This window comes from Podarcis cretensis, assembly GCF_951804945.1.
Source record: "Podarcis cretensis genome assembly, chromosome: 5".
Classification (NCBI taxonomy): domain Eukaryota; kingdom Metazoa; phylum Chordata; class Lepidosauria; order Squamata; family Lacertidae; genus Podarcis; species Podarcis cretensis.
Window position 1 is genome coordinate 43,168,796 of NC_137174.1, and position 18,294 is coordinate 43,187,089.

The 18,294-nt window shown below is 41.1% G+C and overlaps 1 protein-coding gene across 5 annotated transcripts in view; it reads left to right on the top strand.

The window, feature by feature from the left end:
• LOC307216680 (uncharacterized protein) overlaps nt 1-18,294 on the top strand; it is a 203,302-nt gene that overhangs the window by 149,895 nt on the left and 35,113 nt on the right. For 4 of the 5 annotated variants that reach the window (XR_013839256.1, XR_013839257.1, XR_013839260.1 and 1 more), the window contains exon 3: nt 5,900-6,062. The exons of the other annotated variant lie outside the window; for it this stretch is intronic. Coding sequence is in view for 1 of the 4 variants with exons in the window: in XM_079977164.1 (XP_079833290.1) it covers nt 5,900-6,062 (163 nt within the window). In the remaining 3 variants the exon portion in view is untranslated. The remainder of the gene's footprint in view (nt 1-5,899; nt 6,063-18,294) is intronic. 5 annotated transcript variants of the gene reach the window in all.

Below are 18,294 nucleotides of genomic sequence, written 5' to 3' on the forward strand. Positions count from 1 at the left end.
GCTCTTTGGTGTATTTTTTTCCAGAATAGTTGGTACACTGATCCGAATCTTGGCAAGCCAAAGGGTTAACTCATGATTGGACTCTTCTGGAATTTTCCCTTACTGCAGTTTAATATGGTTTTTGTCCGCGCAGATTGCCAATTCCACTGTCCATTTTTGGCATGACAACCAAGCCAGGTCCTTAATTCACTCACTTCTAAGAACGCTTGGGCGATGGAGCTGGCCAGGGTTTTTCCTGCTGTCTCCACTTCTGGGTCCTTTTTCTTACACACTATGAGCCAGGCCTTCCATGGGAGTAGAGGGAAGGTGAAATCCTGTTGTGTCGGTGGAAGCATATGGGAACAATGGTGGACATTGTTCAAATACAATAATTATACAGTGGTACCTCAGGTTACATATGCTTCAGGTTACAGACTCCGCTAACCCAGAAATAGTGCTTCAGGTTAAGAACTTTGCTTCAGGATGAGAACAGAAATCATGTTCTGGCGGTGCGGCGGCAGCAGGAGGCCCCATTAGCTAAAGTGGTGCTTCAGGTTAAGAACAGTTTCAGGTTAAGTACAGACCTCCGGAACGAATTAAGTACTTAACCTGAGGTACCACTGTATGTATTTTTGCGAGGCCAGCCTGTTTTGGTTTTAAATTTTAAACGTTACATTTTATTTTACTACTTTGAAATCATGTGAAGCTTTTCCGGCCCCAGCTCTACTTTCTACAAGCCTGTCAAACCAGTTATATTGCCAACTCTGTTTTTTCAGGTTAAAAGCACCCAAATACAAATTCTGGAAATATACTCAGCCCTGCTGAATACAGTTAAGTCTAAGTGTATGCACTGCTGAGTACAAACAAAGAGGCAATACTGGGACTTATCAGGTATCCTGTGCTTTATTACTAATCCACGTGTGGGAAAGACTGAGCAACGCCAAGTGCTTGAGTGTTTAATGGAGTTATTTAGGGTCCTAGATGCTCACTGCTCGTGATACCTCCAAAGCAGTGTGACACATGGCGACAATAAAGAAAAATGGGGGAAAATATGAAGAAGGCATTTTTGCAGTCCCCGCCTGAGCCCAGCAATGAGGATGGTGAAGCAGAGTTCTGATAAGATCAATTACTTTTTAATTTTATTGCCTCTCTGGTCAAGTTTCTAGTGTCAAGATTCTCAAGCCCTAATCAGCATTCACGGTGTTTATAGCCCACAAGGAAGATCTCACCAGGCAAAGCTAATTCAAGGTGGGATTTACACAACTCTGCTTAGTTCACGTATCTTCTTTTATTATAGTATTATTATGGTATTGAGGAACCACAATGAAATTTTATTTCTTTGGAATTGACACACAATGATTGAAACTCCCAAGAGGCAAACCATGGAAGAAATCCACCAGAGGCAGTTATGCACTAGAAGTTATCTTCTTTCTCATGTGTTTCCTTTCCCCCTTTTATCCGCGCCCCCTCCCCTCCGCACATACAAAATCAACACCTCAAAGTGCTTTTTGGCTTTCATTTTGTTTATTCCAGCCATAAATATTTTATTACTTAAAAAGGGAAGCAGTGCTTGCTCCTAATTGTTTTTGATTAAATATGCTAATTACATTTTGGAATATTAATGACACATACGGTACTAAATGTTTTAATAATGCAATGAAATAAGCTGGCAAATATAACAACAAATTAACCTGAAACTGCTACATGATTTTCAGAATTTTATATTATACAAATAAAAGGGTAAAATAAATAGCCAATCCATTCTGGGCTGGACACCTAAAGTTTGGGTTTTTAAAATAACATAAAATTACAATGTGTTGGGTATGCTGTATGTGAACTTCTTAGACCTGGTAGTAAGCTTTGTGTCTCTCTGAATATATGATCCAAGGCTGTGTACGACTATTTTAATTTTGGATTGGCTGTAGTAGAGTATTTGGTTCAGGTGTGGGGGAAGAATTCTGCCTTCTACCCAATATCATTCTGAGAAGCCCATCTGTCCCCCCCCCCCCCAGTTTAGCTCCATTTCTCCAGCTGCTGTTATTACACTACCATTCCCAATGCTGTTTTACCATCTTGATTGCAACACATATTTGCTTATATTCAGCAAAATGGCTACCTTACCTAGGAAAATATTACAGCTTAGCAACAAAGTAGGTAGTGTTGCACTGCTAGAAGCTGCAGGAACCAGATAGTGAGTATTGGGTAGCATCTAGCATGAAAGATCTTTCTGGTGGTCTAGTTTGCAGACCCTCTGAGTGTCTCTATTTTCCAGGGACAGTCATGGATTTATAGAAGCCATCCCGGTTTCTTATTTGATTCTGGAATGCCCCACTTTTGCCTAGGATGTCCCTATTTTCAGCAGAGAAATGTTGGAGGGTATGAGTTTGTAGTCTTGCTGGGCAATGCTGGTTGAATGATAGTGAATCTAAAGGTCTCTGTACCTTCTTCACACTGTCCCCTCTCACAGTTCCCTTACATGAAAAGTTTTTAGACCTGAGTATAAGCTTTAATGGAAGGAGGGGCTGATGGGAATTATAGTCCAAAAGCATCTAGAGGACACCAGGTTGGCAAAGGCTGTACTATAAAATATGGCACAGATACTAGAAGTTCTCTTCTGCCAAGATGTGCTACCCTTATGTCCTAGAAACAATCTAGGACAAAAATGACAGGGATAGAAGGCTTGGTTTGAGAAATGTGTTTTTGTCTGTGTGGTAAAAGAGATTCATTTGCCAGTGAGAAGGATCAAAGATTGTGTTTTGAAACCACTGGGAGGTTACCCACTGAGTTCAAGATGAATAGGATTTGATCCTTACCCCCAATCTAGGAGCTCAGAATAAACATTGGGTACCCATGTAAGCCAAAAATTAAAGCATTCTTCTTTTGTGGTAGAACAAAATTGGATATATCCTTTAAACCTAATGTATGATTCCTTCATATTCCTGCTGCAAAGGAGAGTGAGTCTTAATTGGCATCAATTAAATCTAACTTTCTTCTCCTTCCTCTTTTAAACTTTTAGTTGATTTCCTTTGCAGTTTTGCTGTAAACCTATGCTTGTTTGCTTGCTTTTTCATTGTAATTGTTTTGGATGGAAAACTTGTTTTCATTGCCTTAATATCTATGTGGGAGAATCTGTAATATAAACAAAAATCAAACATAGCTTTGAATGAACACATAGAAGATTACCAAGGCCTATCAGATCAACCTAAATTCAAAAGGACAAGGCAGTTTGTTCCAGCAAAGAACTAAAGCCAAGTTGAGAATGGAACGGAACTTAACAAAAAACCACACACACACACACACACAAACACCTCTTTGATATAAAGGGGAGAGGAATCTCACCAAGGCCACATTCACACGAAATGTTTAAAGTGCTATGATACCACTTTAAGCAATCATTGCTTCCCCCCAAGAGTTCCGGGAACTGCAGTCTGTTAAAGGTGCTGAGAATTGGTGGGAGGCCCGTATTTCTCTCCCAGAGCTTCGGAGTTACCAGTGAAGAGAGACTTACTGTTAAACCACTCTGGATTGCAGGTAGGAGGCCTCAGTCTAAAATATTTGGGGGCAGGTGTGTCCCCCTCCCAGATCCCTTTTAGATCAGATCCCCTCGAGTCCAAAACAGATCTGGAAGCTCTCCTCACCACCCTACCTTCCAAGGTGATGGTGCATAAAGGAGGGCCTGTGGCAGCCATAGGGCCTTATGTTTCAGACCTGGATTCTGGCATAAACATACATAGCTGCATCCCAAACTTGAGCACTGAAACACAACAGTACCCTGTATAAATTTGTTGCTTTTGCTTTCTGGTGTCCCTAGACACTGTTGTGAGTATGCACTGGAGCATGGCAATCACAGCAAGGATACAGGCTGCTGACGTCAGCAAGGGCAGCTGTCCACTCAGGAGTCAAGCAAGTAAATGGAGCTCGCTATGGCACTTGCCACCCCATCAATCAGACCTAACAGTAAGGATGGGAATTCCTCTACACCAGGGATAGGCAACCTAAGGCCCATGGGCTGGAAGCGACCCACGCAGGCTGTTTAACCAGTCCACGAGTTGCCCCTGAAGCAAGCCGCCCACTCGGGGAGTCCCTGTGCACTGCCCTAAAGCAGCACAGCACGGGGACTCTCTTCCATGGCTTCTGCACATGCCCAGAACCTGAAAATCGCTTATACGCAGGCGCGATTTCCAGCATCTGGGCATGCACAGAAGTGATTTCCGACACCACGGGCATGTGCAGACACAGTTTCTGACATCGCACTGCACCGGTCCAGCCCACGGAGGATCTCTGTGGGAGTGATCTGGCCCATGCCCGGTAAGCCTTACCTTCTGTTGCCATGCAGTAGCTGCCAGTCAGCTACTTCATCACCCATGGCTAATGCTAGCATTAGGATTCCTCTTTCTGCTCTGCGATTCAATCAGTGTACATATGCAGAGTGCAACAATACTGAAAATACCCTTCAGACTGAAAAGTACAGCCAGCTATAGGTATGTAGCAGTCTCAGCCATGTCCATACATCAAAAACAGAAGTATGGCCCATTACTAACTTGCAGGTGCCAGTTCAGAAACAAGACCAGGTGACTTGGAAACTGAAAATTGAGATAGGCCAAAAAAAGCGCATCCTTGCTAATAATAATTGCAGATTGGTGATGGTGGTGGTAGTGGTAGTAGTAGTTATTTTGTTATTTATACCCCTCCCATCTGGTTTACCTCATAGGTTGTGGGGTTCAGTTGTAACACACTATAAGGCAACCATTAACTCATTAAGACAAGATTCAGCAACATTATCAGCTTCTATCCATCATCTCTAAAATTGAAATTATATTGATTTGCCTCATAAGGTTATGAATATAAAATATCTGCCAAATATGGCAAAGAACTTTGTACATTAGAAGTGTATGTAGCATATAGTATAAGGTAAAGGTAAAGGTACCCCTGCCCGTACGGGCCAGTCTTGACAGACTCTGGGGTTGTGCGCCCATCTCACTTAAGAGGCCAGGGGCCAGCGCTGTCCGGAGACACTTCCGGGTCACGTGGCCAGAGTGACATCGCTGCTCTGGTGAGCCAGAGCCGCACATGGAAACGCCGTTTACCTTCCCGCTGGTAAGCGGTCCCTATTTATCTACTTGCACCCGGAGGTGCTTTCGAACTGCTAGGTTGGCAGGCGCTGGGACCGAGCAGCGGGAGCGCACCCCGCCGCAGGGATTCGAACCTCCGACCTTTCAATCGGCAAGTCCTAGGCGCTGAGGCTTTAACCCACAGCGCCACCTGCGTCCCAGCATATAGTATAGTCTGGCACATTTTTAAGTTCATTAGATATTTGATTTTAAAAGTGCCCTCTGCAAATGAATTCTAGGGTCTATTGGTTATGTGAAAAGTAATTTCATTTTTAATACACTATTTGCCATCTATTAATTCACTATTTTCTGCCTTTTAATTTAATTAAACATCCATTAGCCTTACATTAAACTATTTCTACAAAATGAACTTAACAAAACTTTTAGAAAGACCTGCTCACTTTCTTATTAAACCCAATCATCTCCTTGTATGCCCACTCACAGGTTCTAACATTGTGAAAGGAATTCTGCTCATATAAACATGGTCTGCCTTTCCAAAATGGATCACATAAAACCCATAGACAATAATTTATTAGAGTGATTTTCCTCTGGGCTTAATTGCTTATTGATTTTGGGATCTTGGATGGTCAAATACCACTATATAGTTAGCTCACCATTGCTATGCAGGTACAATAAAACCTTAGAGTTACAAATACCATGGGAAATGTTCATAAACATGAACATTCTGCTGCTTCTCTTGAAATCTCAGTGTGCCACTCACTTTTCCTTCCAAGCACACTGAACACAAACAGACATTTTCCTGTATTCCTACTAACTTCAATAAGCCTCCCCAACTTGGTGCCCTCCAGGTGTTTTCGACTACAATTCCCATCAGCCCCAATCAGGATGGCCAGTAGTGAGGAATGCTGGGTCACATAGTCCCAACAACAACTGGAGTGGACGAGACTGGGAATGGCTAGCTGAAAGACAATCCCCTCATTATTTGGTTACAGTCTCATTATATCCCAAAAGGTATGTGGTTGTTTTGTTAGTTTACTTCTTCAAGTTTTCATAGTCTGTTTAATAATATGGAATGTAATCTAGGCAATCCAAATCAGCCTGTTGAAATTCTAAAACCCAATCCCCAAATATCTGTTTTTTGTTACTCACATATATAATTTCTTTTTTTAAAAGGCCAGTGAACTTTTGCAGTATAAATAGTGGTAAGATCTGCTCTCAACAGGTCAGTGGTTCAACACAATTCTATCATAAGCACATGCAGTAAGTTCTCACTGTAAATCTAAGGAGGGTAGGGAAAAAACCTTCATTAAGGTATCAGGATATATAAAAAATAGTTTTCATATGATTTGCAGCCTTGAACATCTTAAACAGCAGCATTGCTCACTGGTGAGGAGTAATGAAAGGATAGGAGAAACAGGTTTTATCCTACTGCTCTTTTAGTGGCTTTTGATTCCCACCCAAGGGACTACCCACCTCTTGGGCTCCATCAATCCACTCTCTTTCTATGAACCCTCTGCCACCTCTCAAACCTGAGAGTGATGAATTAGTAGAGGCAGTGTATTGCTGTGTACATGTCTGCCCAGGGATGAGTTGAGAATATTCATCTCGTTTCACTTGTGACCTTTTTCTGTTCTGCAAACCCAAAAGGTCTGTGCTGCATAATAGGAACTCAAAACAAAAGATAAGCGAAGTAACCTATGCATTGTTGAACGTTTGCTTGACCTTATGATTTTAATAGGCCCTGCTAATTTTTAATTGCACAGTCAATATCTATTATACAAATTAAGTGGTAATAGGTATTTGTATTTTTTAAAACGAATTAAGCTGATTACACAAATCTTTAACCAAGCAGCGACTAATCCGAGGCACAAACATTCCTTTGATAAGATACATTCAAGCAAACATTTCTGTGGCAAAATGTTATCAGATAGCAAATAATTAGGTTAAGATGCTCCGTTCAGATCGTTAAGTGATGGTATTGGGAGCACTCCAGAAGGGATTGGTGTACAGTAAGTTCTTTAGACTCCTTTGTGGCTTCTGGCTAGGCTGCTAAATTCCTTGATGCTTCTCAAAGCAACCACATTCTCACACTGCAATTTAGAGGAAACCTTTTATCAATAAAGTCGCAAGCAAAATTATGGTGTAGCATACGTAATTCTTGACAGTCTACAATCTGTGTGCTGCTGCGCTTGTGGAGGTGCGATTTTTGACAAGCAATGGGATGACATAGTTAATCCTATAAGAATATCTAGTATGTCTATTCTTGCCTGATGTGATTAGAAGAAAGGAAGAACGGAAACATTTGTTACCCACCATGATATAGAAAGATGACTGCAGAATGTTCCAAACCATGACAGTGTTCCGTCAATGACATTCTGTCCGAGGACTTTGGAGAGGTAATCGGGTAGGAACTGTGCCCAACCGCATTTACATAGATGTGGGAAGTGAAATAGTTTTCTGGCCCATATTCCAACAGACAGCTAGTCTGTGGTCATCGAAATTCCTTCACCTTAACTTCCGTTCTCATGGTAGGCCAAGGTCATGCCAAAAACCATTTAAGATATGTACTCCCCTTATTTCTGTTTGTCCTTTTGCGGTATGTGGTTCTGTAGATGTAAACAGTTTGGTAGAAAGACAGAATGGAGGAATATGTTCAAAGGAAGAAGAAATGCTAGGGTGAAGCATGTTTACATTTTAAATGGTGAATTGTGCAACACTATAATTTAAGAAATAACTTTTGAGCAACTCTTGGCTTCTATTCCTTTTTCTTTCTTTCTTTTTAGAATTGAGCATGCCCCTGATTTTTAATTTGCATTTAGGAAAGTGCTCAATGCCTGGATATCTGTAGAATGTCAAGGGTTAAGTAACCACATTTCTCCATGTGGTAAGTGTAGTTTGGAAAGTTCTCAATTGTTTGGCTTTCCACTTTCAGTGTTTGGTTTCTTGTTACATGAAGCATGGAGAGTTTAACTAAGCTGTTTTTCATTGTTGAAAGAAAAGTAAATTGCAAATCCCCTGGAGAGGCTCTTCAGTTCAGTTACTAACATCACTATTTCTAGTTTCCACATTAGATATCCCCGACAATAATATTGAAGATCAGGGATCCTGTGGAGCTTCACTGTTCTGAAATATATTTCATTCTGTAGGGCTGTCGAGCTCTGGAATAAGAACAAAGCTTCAAATTAAGTGCATCTCTTTCAAAAGACAGAGCGAGTCTTGCTGCATGGAACATATTGTTCATAGGGATGGGTGGGAAACGCAGTTCAGTTTCCATTTTTAGGTGAGCCTACTTTACTTGCGCCAAAAGAATGCAATACCCAAATACTGCCATGTTTCTCCAAATGTGGTATAGTTCCCAAACAAAAAAAAGTGAGTACCCAAAAATGTTTAATAGGGGGAGAGTGAGTAAAAATGCATATACTAGTGGGAATGTGGGTAATAAAAAATGCATAATATTGAGGAAAATGTCTTGAAAAATCTCTATATTAGACAAAACCCATATTACTAAAATTAGAAATCCTGCATAAAACAGGCACCAAGAGCAGGCCCCGTAATCAGATCTCCAGCTGCTTAGTTTCTGTAAGCTAAGGAAAGAATATAGGGTTCTTAAAATATGTTCTCTTTGAAAATTTAAGTCACCATTTCTAGCACCTGCTACTCTTCGGTTGCTTGAATGGCCACAATGTAATATTAATTCTTCACATGAACATTTGCAGGGTCTAAGCAGTCTTTCTTCTCCCACTGAGAATAGTGTGTTGCCAGATATCCCTTTCCCTTCTCTTGCAACAATGTGGGTGGTGATGCTTCTCTCATACATGAAGGGGAAGCTGCATGTTTATTTACTGTATTTATATTTCACTTTACAAAGAACCAGGGTTGCCACCTTTGGTCGGCCAAAATAAAGAACAGGTCGAGCAAAGTATGGGACAGGTTGGGGAGGACTGGGGAGCTAAAATTATTTTACCTGGTGCAGCAATGACTTCAAAGCAAACCACTGCAATTGGGTTTACAGTGCCATCACGTTTTAGCTGCTCTGCTCTGGACATTAATAATAATAATAATAATAATAATAATAATAATAATAATATCCTGCCCTCCCTAGCCGAAGCTGGGCTCAGAGCAGCTAACAACAGTAAAAATAACACAGTTTACATAAAATCACAATCAATTAATTGAAATACATTCTAAAATCAATTCACTCTAAAATCAATTCAGAGCCAAATTAATGGCAACCATTGGGCTAGAGATCTATGAGGATTACAGAAGGAGTGGGTCAGACTGTGCCTTGGCCAAAGGCCTGGTGGAACAGCTCTGTCTTGCAGGCCCTGCAGAAAGATGTCAAGTCCAGCAGGGCCCTAGTCTCTTGTGACAGAGCATTCCACTAGATCAGGGCCACAGCCGAAAAAGCCCTGGCTCTGGTTGAGGCCAGCCTAACCTCCCTATGGACTGGGATCTCCAAGATGTTTTCATTTGAAGACTGTACGATCCTCCATGGGTCATACCAGGAGAGGCGGTCCCATAGGTATGAGGGTCCTAGGCCATATAGGGCGTATAGGTGCACTGAATATGCTCCTTGAATTTTTCTTCTTCTTCTGATCTTGCTCTTTGGTCACCTGTCCTTCCTTACTGCCCATGCCCTGCAAACTCTTCCACTCTCCACCAGAGAAGGCCCATTTGTAAACCCCGCCACCCACTTGCTTTCCAAGTCCAACTCACCTGCCCCCTTTGCAAGGGCAAAAAGAAACCTCTCTCTGCCGGCACCAGAGCAGGCCTGTGCCCTGCAAACCTCCTCCTCTCTCTCTCTGCAACCCATCCTCCCTGCACAAAAACTCTCTCTCAAACTCGTCCCATTCCCACCCCACCTTTTGCCCACGTCCCACAATAACTCTCACCCTCATTCTTGGCTGTCCTCCTCATTGTCTCACCTAAACTTCTGCTCTCCTCCTCCCATCAGACCCATCCTCTGCCCACACAGTTTGGAGGAGGAGGAGGAGGAAGAGCTTGAATACATGAAAAAGACATCCCGTTTGGAGTCCAAACAGGACAAGGCACACTTTTCTCCAAAAAACAAAGAGGACGATTGCATTTTTCTAAGTATCAATCCTATCTCCTATTCTGTGCAGTCTGATTCTACAGGTTTTGGTTCTGCAGACCCTTGCCCACCAATACCAGATAGAGTGGTTTCAATTTCTGGTTCAGTATCAGCAAGCTGGTGCAAGTCCCTCACTGGCTATAATGCAGTCTCAGACGTTTTGCACTCAAGTAGTGCAGTCTCTCCTCTTAACCGTGAGCCGCAGCCAAGGGTAAACCTTGGGAGTCAACATGTAGGCAATGCTGGGCTAGATGGACAAATAGTCCGACCTGGTATAAGGCAGCCTCTAGGCTCATTATCACCTTAAAGGCTAAGGACTGAGGAGGAAAACCAGGTTGTGTTGCATTGCATGCTGCTAAGAATTCTATGACACAGGTGCACAACTTCCTTAAGCCTACACAGCAGTGTCAAATTTAGGAATCTGAGCGAGAGCTGCCAGTTCTCCCTTCTCCCTTTGGAAATCAATTTTGCAACTATAAAAATATGTGTGTGTTGCATGTCTGCAACTTTGACTTGCATGATGCTGCAATTTGTTTAAACTGTGAAACTGTATGTATGAAAACATCGCTACAGTTATTTTCTGTATTCAATTCCACTAGAAGAGTAATAAGCAAACTCCCCCTACAGGATTTATCTGTCAATTGCAATATAAATATATTCTTGCAGGCTCTGATTTGTTCTGCTAAATATTTGGTAATCTGTAAAGACTGCTCAGAATAAACTCAGTTGCTTCACAAAGACAGAAGTATCTTCATCAGAGCATTGTACATTTCATTTCCTTTGCAAGATGAATAATGCAATAACAACACCCACTCCCTTTTCCCTGGTCCCTCAGGCCAAAATAGACAAGTTCAACTACAAATGCTAAAGGGGAATTTTTTTGCAAACTGCTATCAATTATCCCACTTTTTATTAGCAAGGTTCCACTGGGCAAAAAAATAAATAAATATGTTTTGATTAGGGATTTGGTGTTTTGTTTGTTTTGGGTTTTTTTTTTATCTGAAAGGAAAAAAGGGTTTCAGAGAAGAAAGAAATGAGATCAAATTAAAGCAAAATCATTTTCTTATATTTAAAAAGCTTGATACTGTTTTATACAGCAAATGCCTTTTGTCTTAAGCCATTCGCCAGGAACTAACACTGCAGGTTTAATGCCAACAAATTCAACCGCTGCAAATGCAAATGTAACAGCCCATTTTTCTCGCACCAAAACATACGATAATAATACTTTTTTTCAATGCTCCATACTTTTCGTATTGCTGCTCTGAAGTAGCTTGGGCATATTGGCCTGAGGTTCTGAAGCACCTCGGGCAGTATTGTCTGAGGTAACCTGATGTAAATAATGATCAGGAGCAAAAAAATAGAGCCTAAAAGAATCATAGCCCAGTAGTAGAATATGCTTTTCACAATGCTGATTGGGTCAGATCTGCTCAACCGGTAGCCTACTATGTCAAACAAAGTCCAGCAATCATTCTGAAAGTGGTTGGGGTAGATGCCCCTGAGACTGGTTTGGTTAGATTCTTTGTTATACCAGCAAGGCATGTCTGGCAAAGCAAGAGCAATAGGAGCTGGTCTGAGGCAAAGTATTCTCAGTTAGCAAGGGAGCCAAGAGTTCAGGCACAGGGAACTAATCAGAAGAAGCTGTTGCTGCCGAAGCAGCAGACAAGCATCAGTTTACTGCTTTTAAAGCTTTTCCTCCTGCTCAACTCCTTCCTGGAGCCCTGGGCACGCTTCAGTCCTTGCCCCATCCTCATGAGTAGGACTCAGAAATGGCAGGTTTTAATTGGGTCTTCTGTTCTGAGCCTCAGCTCAGCCAAGTCACCATCTCTGCTCCTTAGGTGTTCAGGGTAATGGTGGGCAGAGGAACAAGCTGTCAGTGTGAAGTCAGGGGTCATAGAGTCCCTTGATTCTGTGGCTTCCTGGGGTAGGTGGATCACTTGGGGCTAGTGGCTTCAGGGGTTATTGCCTCCCCATGGTCCTTTTCCATGGCAAATGGTGGGATCTTTCTCCTTTGAGATGCTAGGGTGGTTCTGAGTTGAGTGTAGGCTAGTTCTAATGCATGGTCAATAACTCTTCTGGATTTGTTCTCTGCCTAAGACGAGTTCTGTGCCAAAAAATTTCTCAAAAGTTTCCTTCTGCTGCAAAAGAAGCTTCCATTTTTTCCTGCCTTATTCTTTTTGCACTTGAGAATTTCTTTAGAACTTTGGTGAGTGCAGGATTTTGAGCTTACTATATAATTGTAAGTCAGCTAAGCTTTTAGTTCTCTAGCACTCTGCAGCCTCCCTGGCTGCCTGCACTTCCTGATATGAAAAAGTCCCATGGGAGGATTTACTTCTTGGCATCTTTCTCTGGGCACCTGAGGAGGCTGCAGTGTACAGATTTGTAGTATAAATGGAAGGACACTCACCCCCTCCACCATCTCAAAAGTAAGGTTAGGGCAACAGGAACACTGCACACCACCCATGAGAACTCCACGAACATTTCCTTTTTCATAATTTTTGGATGCAGTTTCCTTTTTCATTAATCATTGGAAAATGATAAAGCCTGACAATCTTTTCCCAACTAAAGGAAGCAGTACTCAACCAGGCCCCTGTGAATGTGACCTCTGTCTGGAAGAATACCCCAAGATCAGCACATATACATTTGCAGGTGTTACACCCTGACCATGAGTAGGAGAGTGTTGACAGAATACATCGTTTGAAGCAAGAAGGGAGGCATGAAATTCTGAATAGCAGCATCATTCATCTGATATCACAGAATCACTCATTCCTCCTATCTCCTTGTCACTCTGAACTTACAGACTGGCCATCTAGGAGTCCTAGTGCTGTACCCCCACAGAGTATGCGGTAATGTGTGTGTGTGTGTGTGAGAGAGAGAGAGAGAGAGAGAGAGAGAGCTCTCAACTGCTTTCTGAACTGTATTCAACAAACACAATGTCTTGCCTTTTCTCCTCACATAAGACTCTCCCTAAATTAATTCAAGTTTTGTATAGATTGACTATATGCCCAACATCACTAGAACATCAGGCAAAGGCTTTATACAGTTCTGAGCCTGATAAATTTGTTTTAGCCTGCCCTGGGATGGGAGAGTTGTAACAAATGTGTTGCAGACAGTTTGGCCTCAGTGCTGTGCAGACAGCTCTTTAGCATATACTGTTGATGCCAGACAAGTTTTGCTTTGTCTATTGATAGGCTGCAACTCAGCCTAGACCAAGATTTATAAAAGGTCTCCACTTCATAAAATATTGCGGGCAGATTGAATTGAGTACTTTTTGTTTACTTCTGACCTTTGTTTGAAAAGCATTGGCCTACCAACTAGAGGTTCAGAGAAGAAGTGTATTAATAGGGTTGTAGAGTGATATTTTCTGGGCTGCCTTTTGTGGCTGTTGCCTGGTTATCATCATATTCATTGAAAATGTTGTGAAAAAAGACAGGGGAATTGATTGAATTAAACAGAAACAAGCAACATTAACCATTATGTTATATTGAATTTTACACTGGGACTCAATATGCATTTGCTCAATAAATTGTTGCAATTATAGCATATAAAAAGTATTATTTGCATATTTGGAACTATATCTGGCCTTGGCTCTAGGAAGTTATTTACACAATCAGTGTTCTGTTACCACATGGTCTGCTTATTTTACTTGGTTTCACAGTGAATCCACATGGAAATGAATTGTGCCAAGGATCCAACACATATGAGGATTTCATGTCCCTTTAAGTTAATCCAGCCTCAGGATAATCATGCATGTTGACCTCATCCTAAAGCATCTTGGATCTGTCACATAACTCAGGACTACATGGGTTAGTTCCCATCCTTCACTGGAGCAAGGGAACTTTTAGATTCTGTGCAATGTATGTCAGTCATGAGATGACTGAAGGAAAACTCCCACTAATTTTGGATAAAGTGTTTCTGTGAACCCATACATACAATCCTACAAGTAGAACATATTGTTCTAATGTATGGTGAGAGAAAAATGTGCCCTGCCTATAAGTGTGAGAATCAAAGCATCAGTATAGTTGAATCTTTCAATAGTTTCTTTTTCACAATATCTTTAATTTCTTATGCATGAGGTCAATGCTGAAATGCTCAGATTATAACAGAAGCCACAATCTTTGAAATACAAACTGGTATCATGCACATTAATCACAATGGCTGGGGTTGACTCACACATACGTTCAATAAAAGTCGTTTTGCTGATTCCTCAGTTGACTTTCATTCTCTCCTCTCCTGCTTTTAAACAGCTGTGAGGTTATGCATCCTGCAGATGGATGAGCCACAATGCTCATACAAACTTGTATTTCTCTTTTGTCAGCTTAAATTTTTTGGCCCACCGGCCAACAACTGCAGTTGGGGAGAATATCTCAGCTGGAGGGAAAACAGATTAATGTCTCCTCATTCTGAAAAAATGTGGCTTCCCTTGGTCCCTGATCAAACTTATCCCGAAAAGTGTTATTTATCGAGGAAAATAGATAACCGTACAAAGGTTTCATAATTGCCTTTTGAAGAACTAAGATATTTGTTGCACTGTGATGCTTTTCAGTAAAGTACCATACCTTCTGCACATTACTCAGTTGTTTAACTGGATCAAAACAAGGAACTTCCTTAATAGCAGAAGATGTGGCATCACTGAAATATTCAGGCACCGACATGAATGGAACTGAGAGCTTGCATTTATTTCACAGTAATAATAATACATGGGACAACAGTCTCATTTATGCATGCAGGGTTTTGGTAGGGTGTTTCTAAACATATGATTATTATCAGGCTTATAATGGTGTTTGGGAGGGGCTGAGTTATAAGAACATAGGAAGGTACCATATACTGAGTCATACCATTGCTTCATCTAGTTCAATAATGGTTATATTGACTGGCAGGGGTTCTCCAGCTTTTCAGTCAGGGGTCTCTCCCAGCCCTTCTTGGAGATGCCAGGAGTGGAACCTGGGACTTCCTGCATGCAAAGCAGATGCTGTACTACTGAGCTACAACCTTTCATAGATGACTCACTCATATACTGTATGTAACGGAAAATACATTTTCATCTTCTCATCCACAGCCATCTATGAACATGATAGCATGACAGTCTTTAGGTTTTTTTACACCCATTGCATCTAATGTTCATTTTCATTTACATGAAATGGAAGTTATTGCGGTGGTGGTGGTTTTGCAGAGACATGGTATTAGGAATATGGTTTCAGAATGCAACATAATTTATGAATGGGGGATTTAAAGCATGGCAGTCTCAGCTGCAAGGAGATTACTAGGGTTTACATTTTCTGTGTACACATTTTCTGTGCTGTCTTCTGAATGCAGTGTCATCAGGAAGCCCATTCAGATTTGTTCAAAGAATCTTGGTTGGGCATACACAGTTCACAAAAATATTCTCTACTCCAGGTAGGCCTGTGAAAACAGCTAAGCAGGAAAAAGAAAACATAACTCATTCTCTTTCAAATCACATATGCACACAGAAGCTCAAATTGGGATGATATGCCAAAATTCAGAAGGCACCTTCTTTTTTAGTTCCTTTCAGCTGCTTTGAATTTTCAACTTTTATTGCTCAGGATAGTCCATTTTGTTGGCATTCATTGCATATACACACACACACACACAAATGTCATGATAGGATATTGGAGACAAAAATGCTCAAGATGCAGACACTGTCGTTGAAAGGAATGCATAAGTATCTTTACAGGAAACTATTACCATAAAGTCTTGCCTTTCTTTACCCTATGATTTCCTCTGGAAGGAACATGCCATAATTGCATTCTTCTAGGATAGGGCCGTTGATCCCAGAAAAATGTTACCCACAGACTAATTGTCTTAGAAATAGGCATGCTTAAGTGAAGATTCTGAATTAGGATATGCAGCCATGACTTCTACCAGTGTCTGTGGCTGAGCTGATGTTTGAAATGTAGTCTTTTCAGAAGCTAGTCTTGCATTACTACAGAAAGTAGTCTGTTTTTGCATTTGACTTTTTCAGAACTCTGCAAGATGCTGAATATACAATGGAAAGTTGCAAGATTTGGAACAGCTTGGATAGCAGCAGGTTGAGCACAGCAGCACACATGTAGCAGAACAACTTTACATGTGCTATTATGGTTGATGTTTTTATTAGATCTGTTTCCATTGACCAGCAGTGTGCCAGCCACTAGGGGAAGGCGGGGGGGGGGAATCCCAAGGCGAAGCCTATTGGGTACACTTAGATCATGAAGCAAAGGAGATGAGTATGTGACATGAAGCATTTTACAAGGTGCTTAACAAGAATGTGATTGGGGGGGAAATTGAAATCCATGAAATCAATGCCATAAACTTATATTGTTTATTCTTGGCAGTTAGTGAAGCGCAACAAGATCAATGTTAGAACAACATTATTCACTTTAAATATCAATGGCTTGAAAGAAGGAAAATGAATGGATGAATACTATGAGTCCCTTACCAATGATACTAAATGGGGAAGGGGAGGAGGTGGAGATGGAGTCAATACAAAAAGCAAAGAAGAATACATTTTAAAATTACTTGGTTTGGCGTACAGGTAAGTAGATTAGTGATGAGTACAATTCAATATGACGAAGAGGAACGTAATGAGATTGGGGTAGGAAAATAACTTGGTAAAGAGATGGGCTGACATTTCATTGCACATACACAATTCAAGTCACTTATTGGAGCTGTGAAGAGTCAGATGGGAGAACTAAGTGCTTACCTGTAAATCATCTTGCTACTGTTTCCGAGTCCGCAACTGGAAAAAAAATCCTATTTCAGCTGAGGGGCAGTCCCATTCCAAAATTCCTTGACTGAGGGAGTAGCATTTTCCTCTGACACCTGGCTAAATTGATTACTTTCAAAGGAGGGAATCCTGCTTACAAAAAAATACTGATTGGTATTATGACGACACTGTAAAGCCAAAATCAAGTCTCATGAAAATTCTGTCTTTTGACATTCAGTGTAGATTCACTTTGACATCTTGGCCAGGATAGTGAAATTATTGCAGGACTTCACTCTTTCATGGAATGACTCATCATTGGAATATCTAGACACTTGCCATTACCTGGCTCCCCCCATATGCTATGTGCTTTCCAAACTGTAATTGGGATGAACATACCAAACAATTTACTAATTTGTTAAAGTGATCTAATGCCCTATCAAAAGCAATGGGGGGAAGGACTCTATTGGGGATGGGTGACTTCTTCTCAACTCACATAAGATTGTCTTCTAAGATAAGCTTTGAAAATAACACCCATTGGCCATAGCTCAACTTAATTTCTAAACCAACCTGACTTTGAAAGCTGCCCACTGGGCCTCTCTCTCTTTCACTACTGGCTTCATCCACAGCATTGTGCAGATGGGCTAGCCTCGCACCAACGTTTGTGTGGTCATTCTAGTAGTATGGAACCTGTATGCATAAATAGCTGAAAAGCAAGGGCTCCTTTTCAGATGTGTATCCTCACTGCACAATGCCAAAGGCAGGGCCAGCGGTGCAGACCGACTCCCAGCTCACTGTATAGACCCCTCTCTCTCAGGTAATCCATGAAGGGGGCTTAGATAAAGTGAATTTGATGCTACATTCCCCCACTATGGACCCTTACACTGAGTTTATCGTTCTATTGTTACTATCTGCTCTTCTCCCTTTCCAGCTCTGACTTACATTAGGGAATGTCATAGGATTTCAGGCAGCATGGAGTGCATGATGACAGACAATTAATTGATTGACATGATTTGTGATGTCACCCAAGTCAGTATTGCTGCTCACACCTTTAGAGCTGCATGCATCAAGTTGCCCGTCTAGCACATTATTGAGTGAACATTTTTATATTAGCCATGTTTATTTGACCTTTGTTTTCTCCCACTGGTCTGTTTACAATTCCACCAAGCAGCACACTAGGAAGCACTCAGTTTTGTTAGCATTTCAAAGTCTTCTTGATTTCATACTACTTCATTTGTTCTTGCTTAAGATTCTTTTGGAGCAACAAATGAAAGAATGATTCATATTTGTCTTTGACACATATGGACTAAATGTAGCATAAACGGCATTCTTTCATTTGGTACTTGTTACTTAAATGAATATTTGTGGTGGTTACACAGCAAGGCTTCAGAATAATGTAAGCGTTAGTAATTGATTTTCTTTTTAATTAATGAAATTATATGATGTATTAT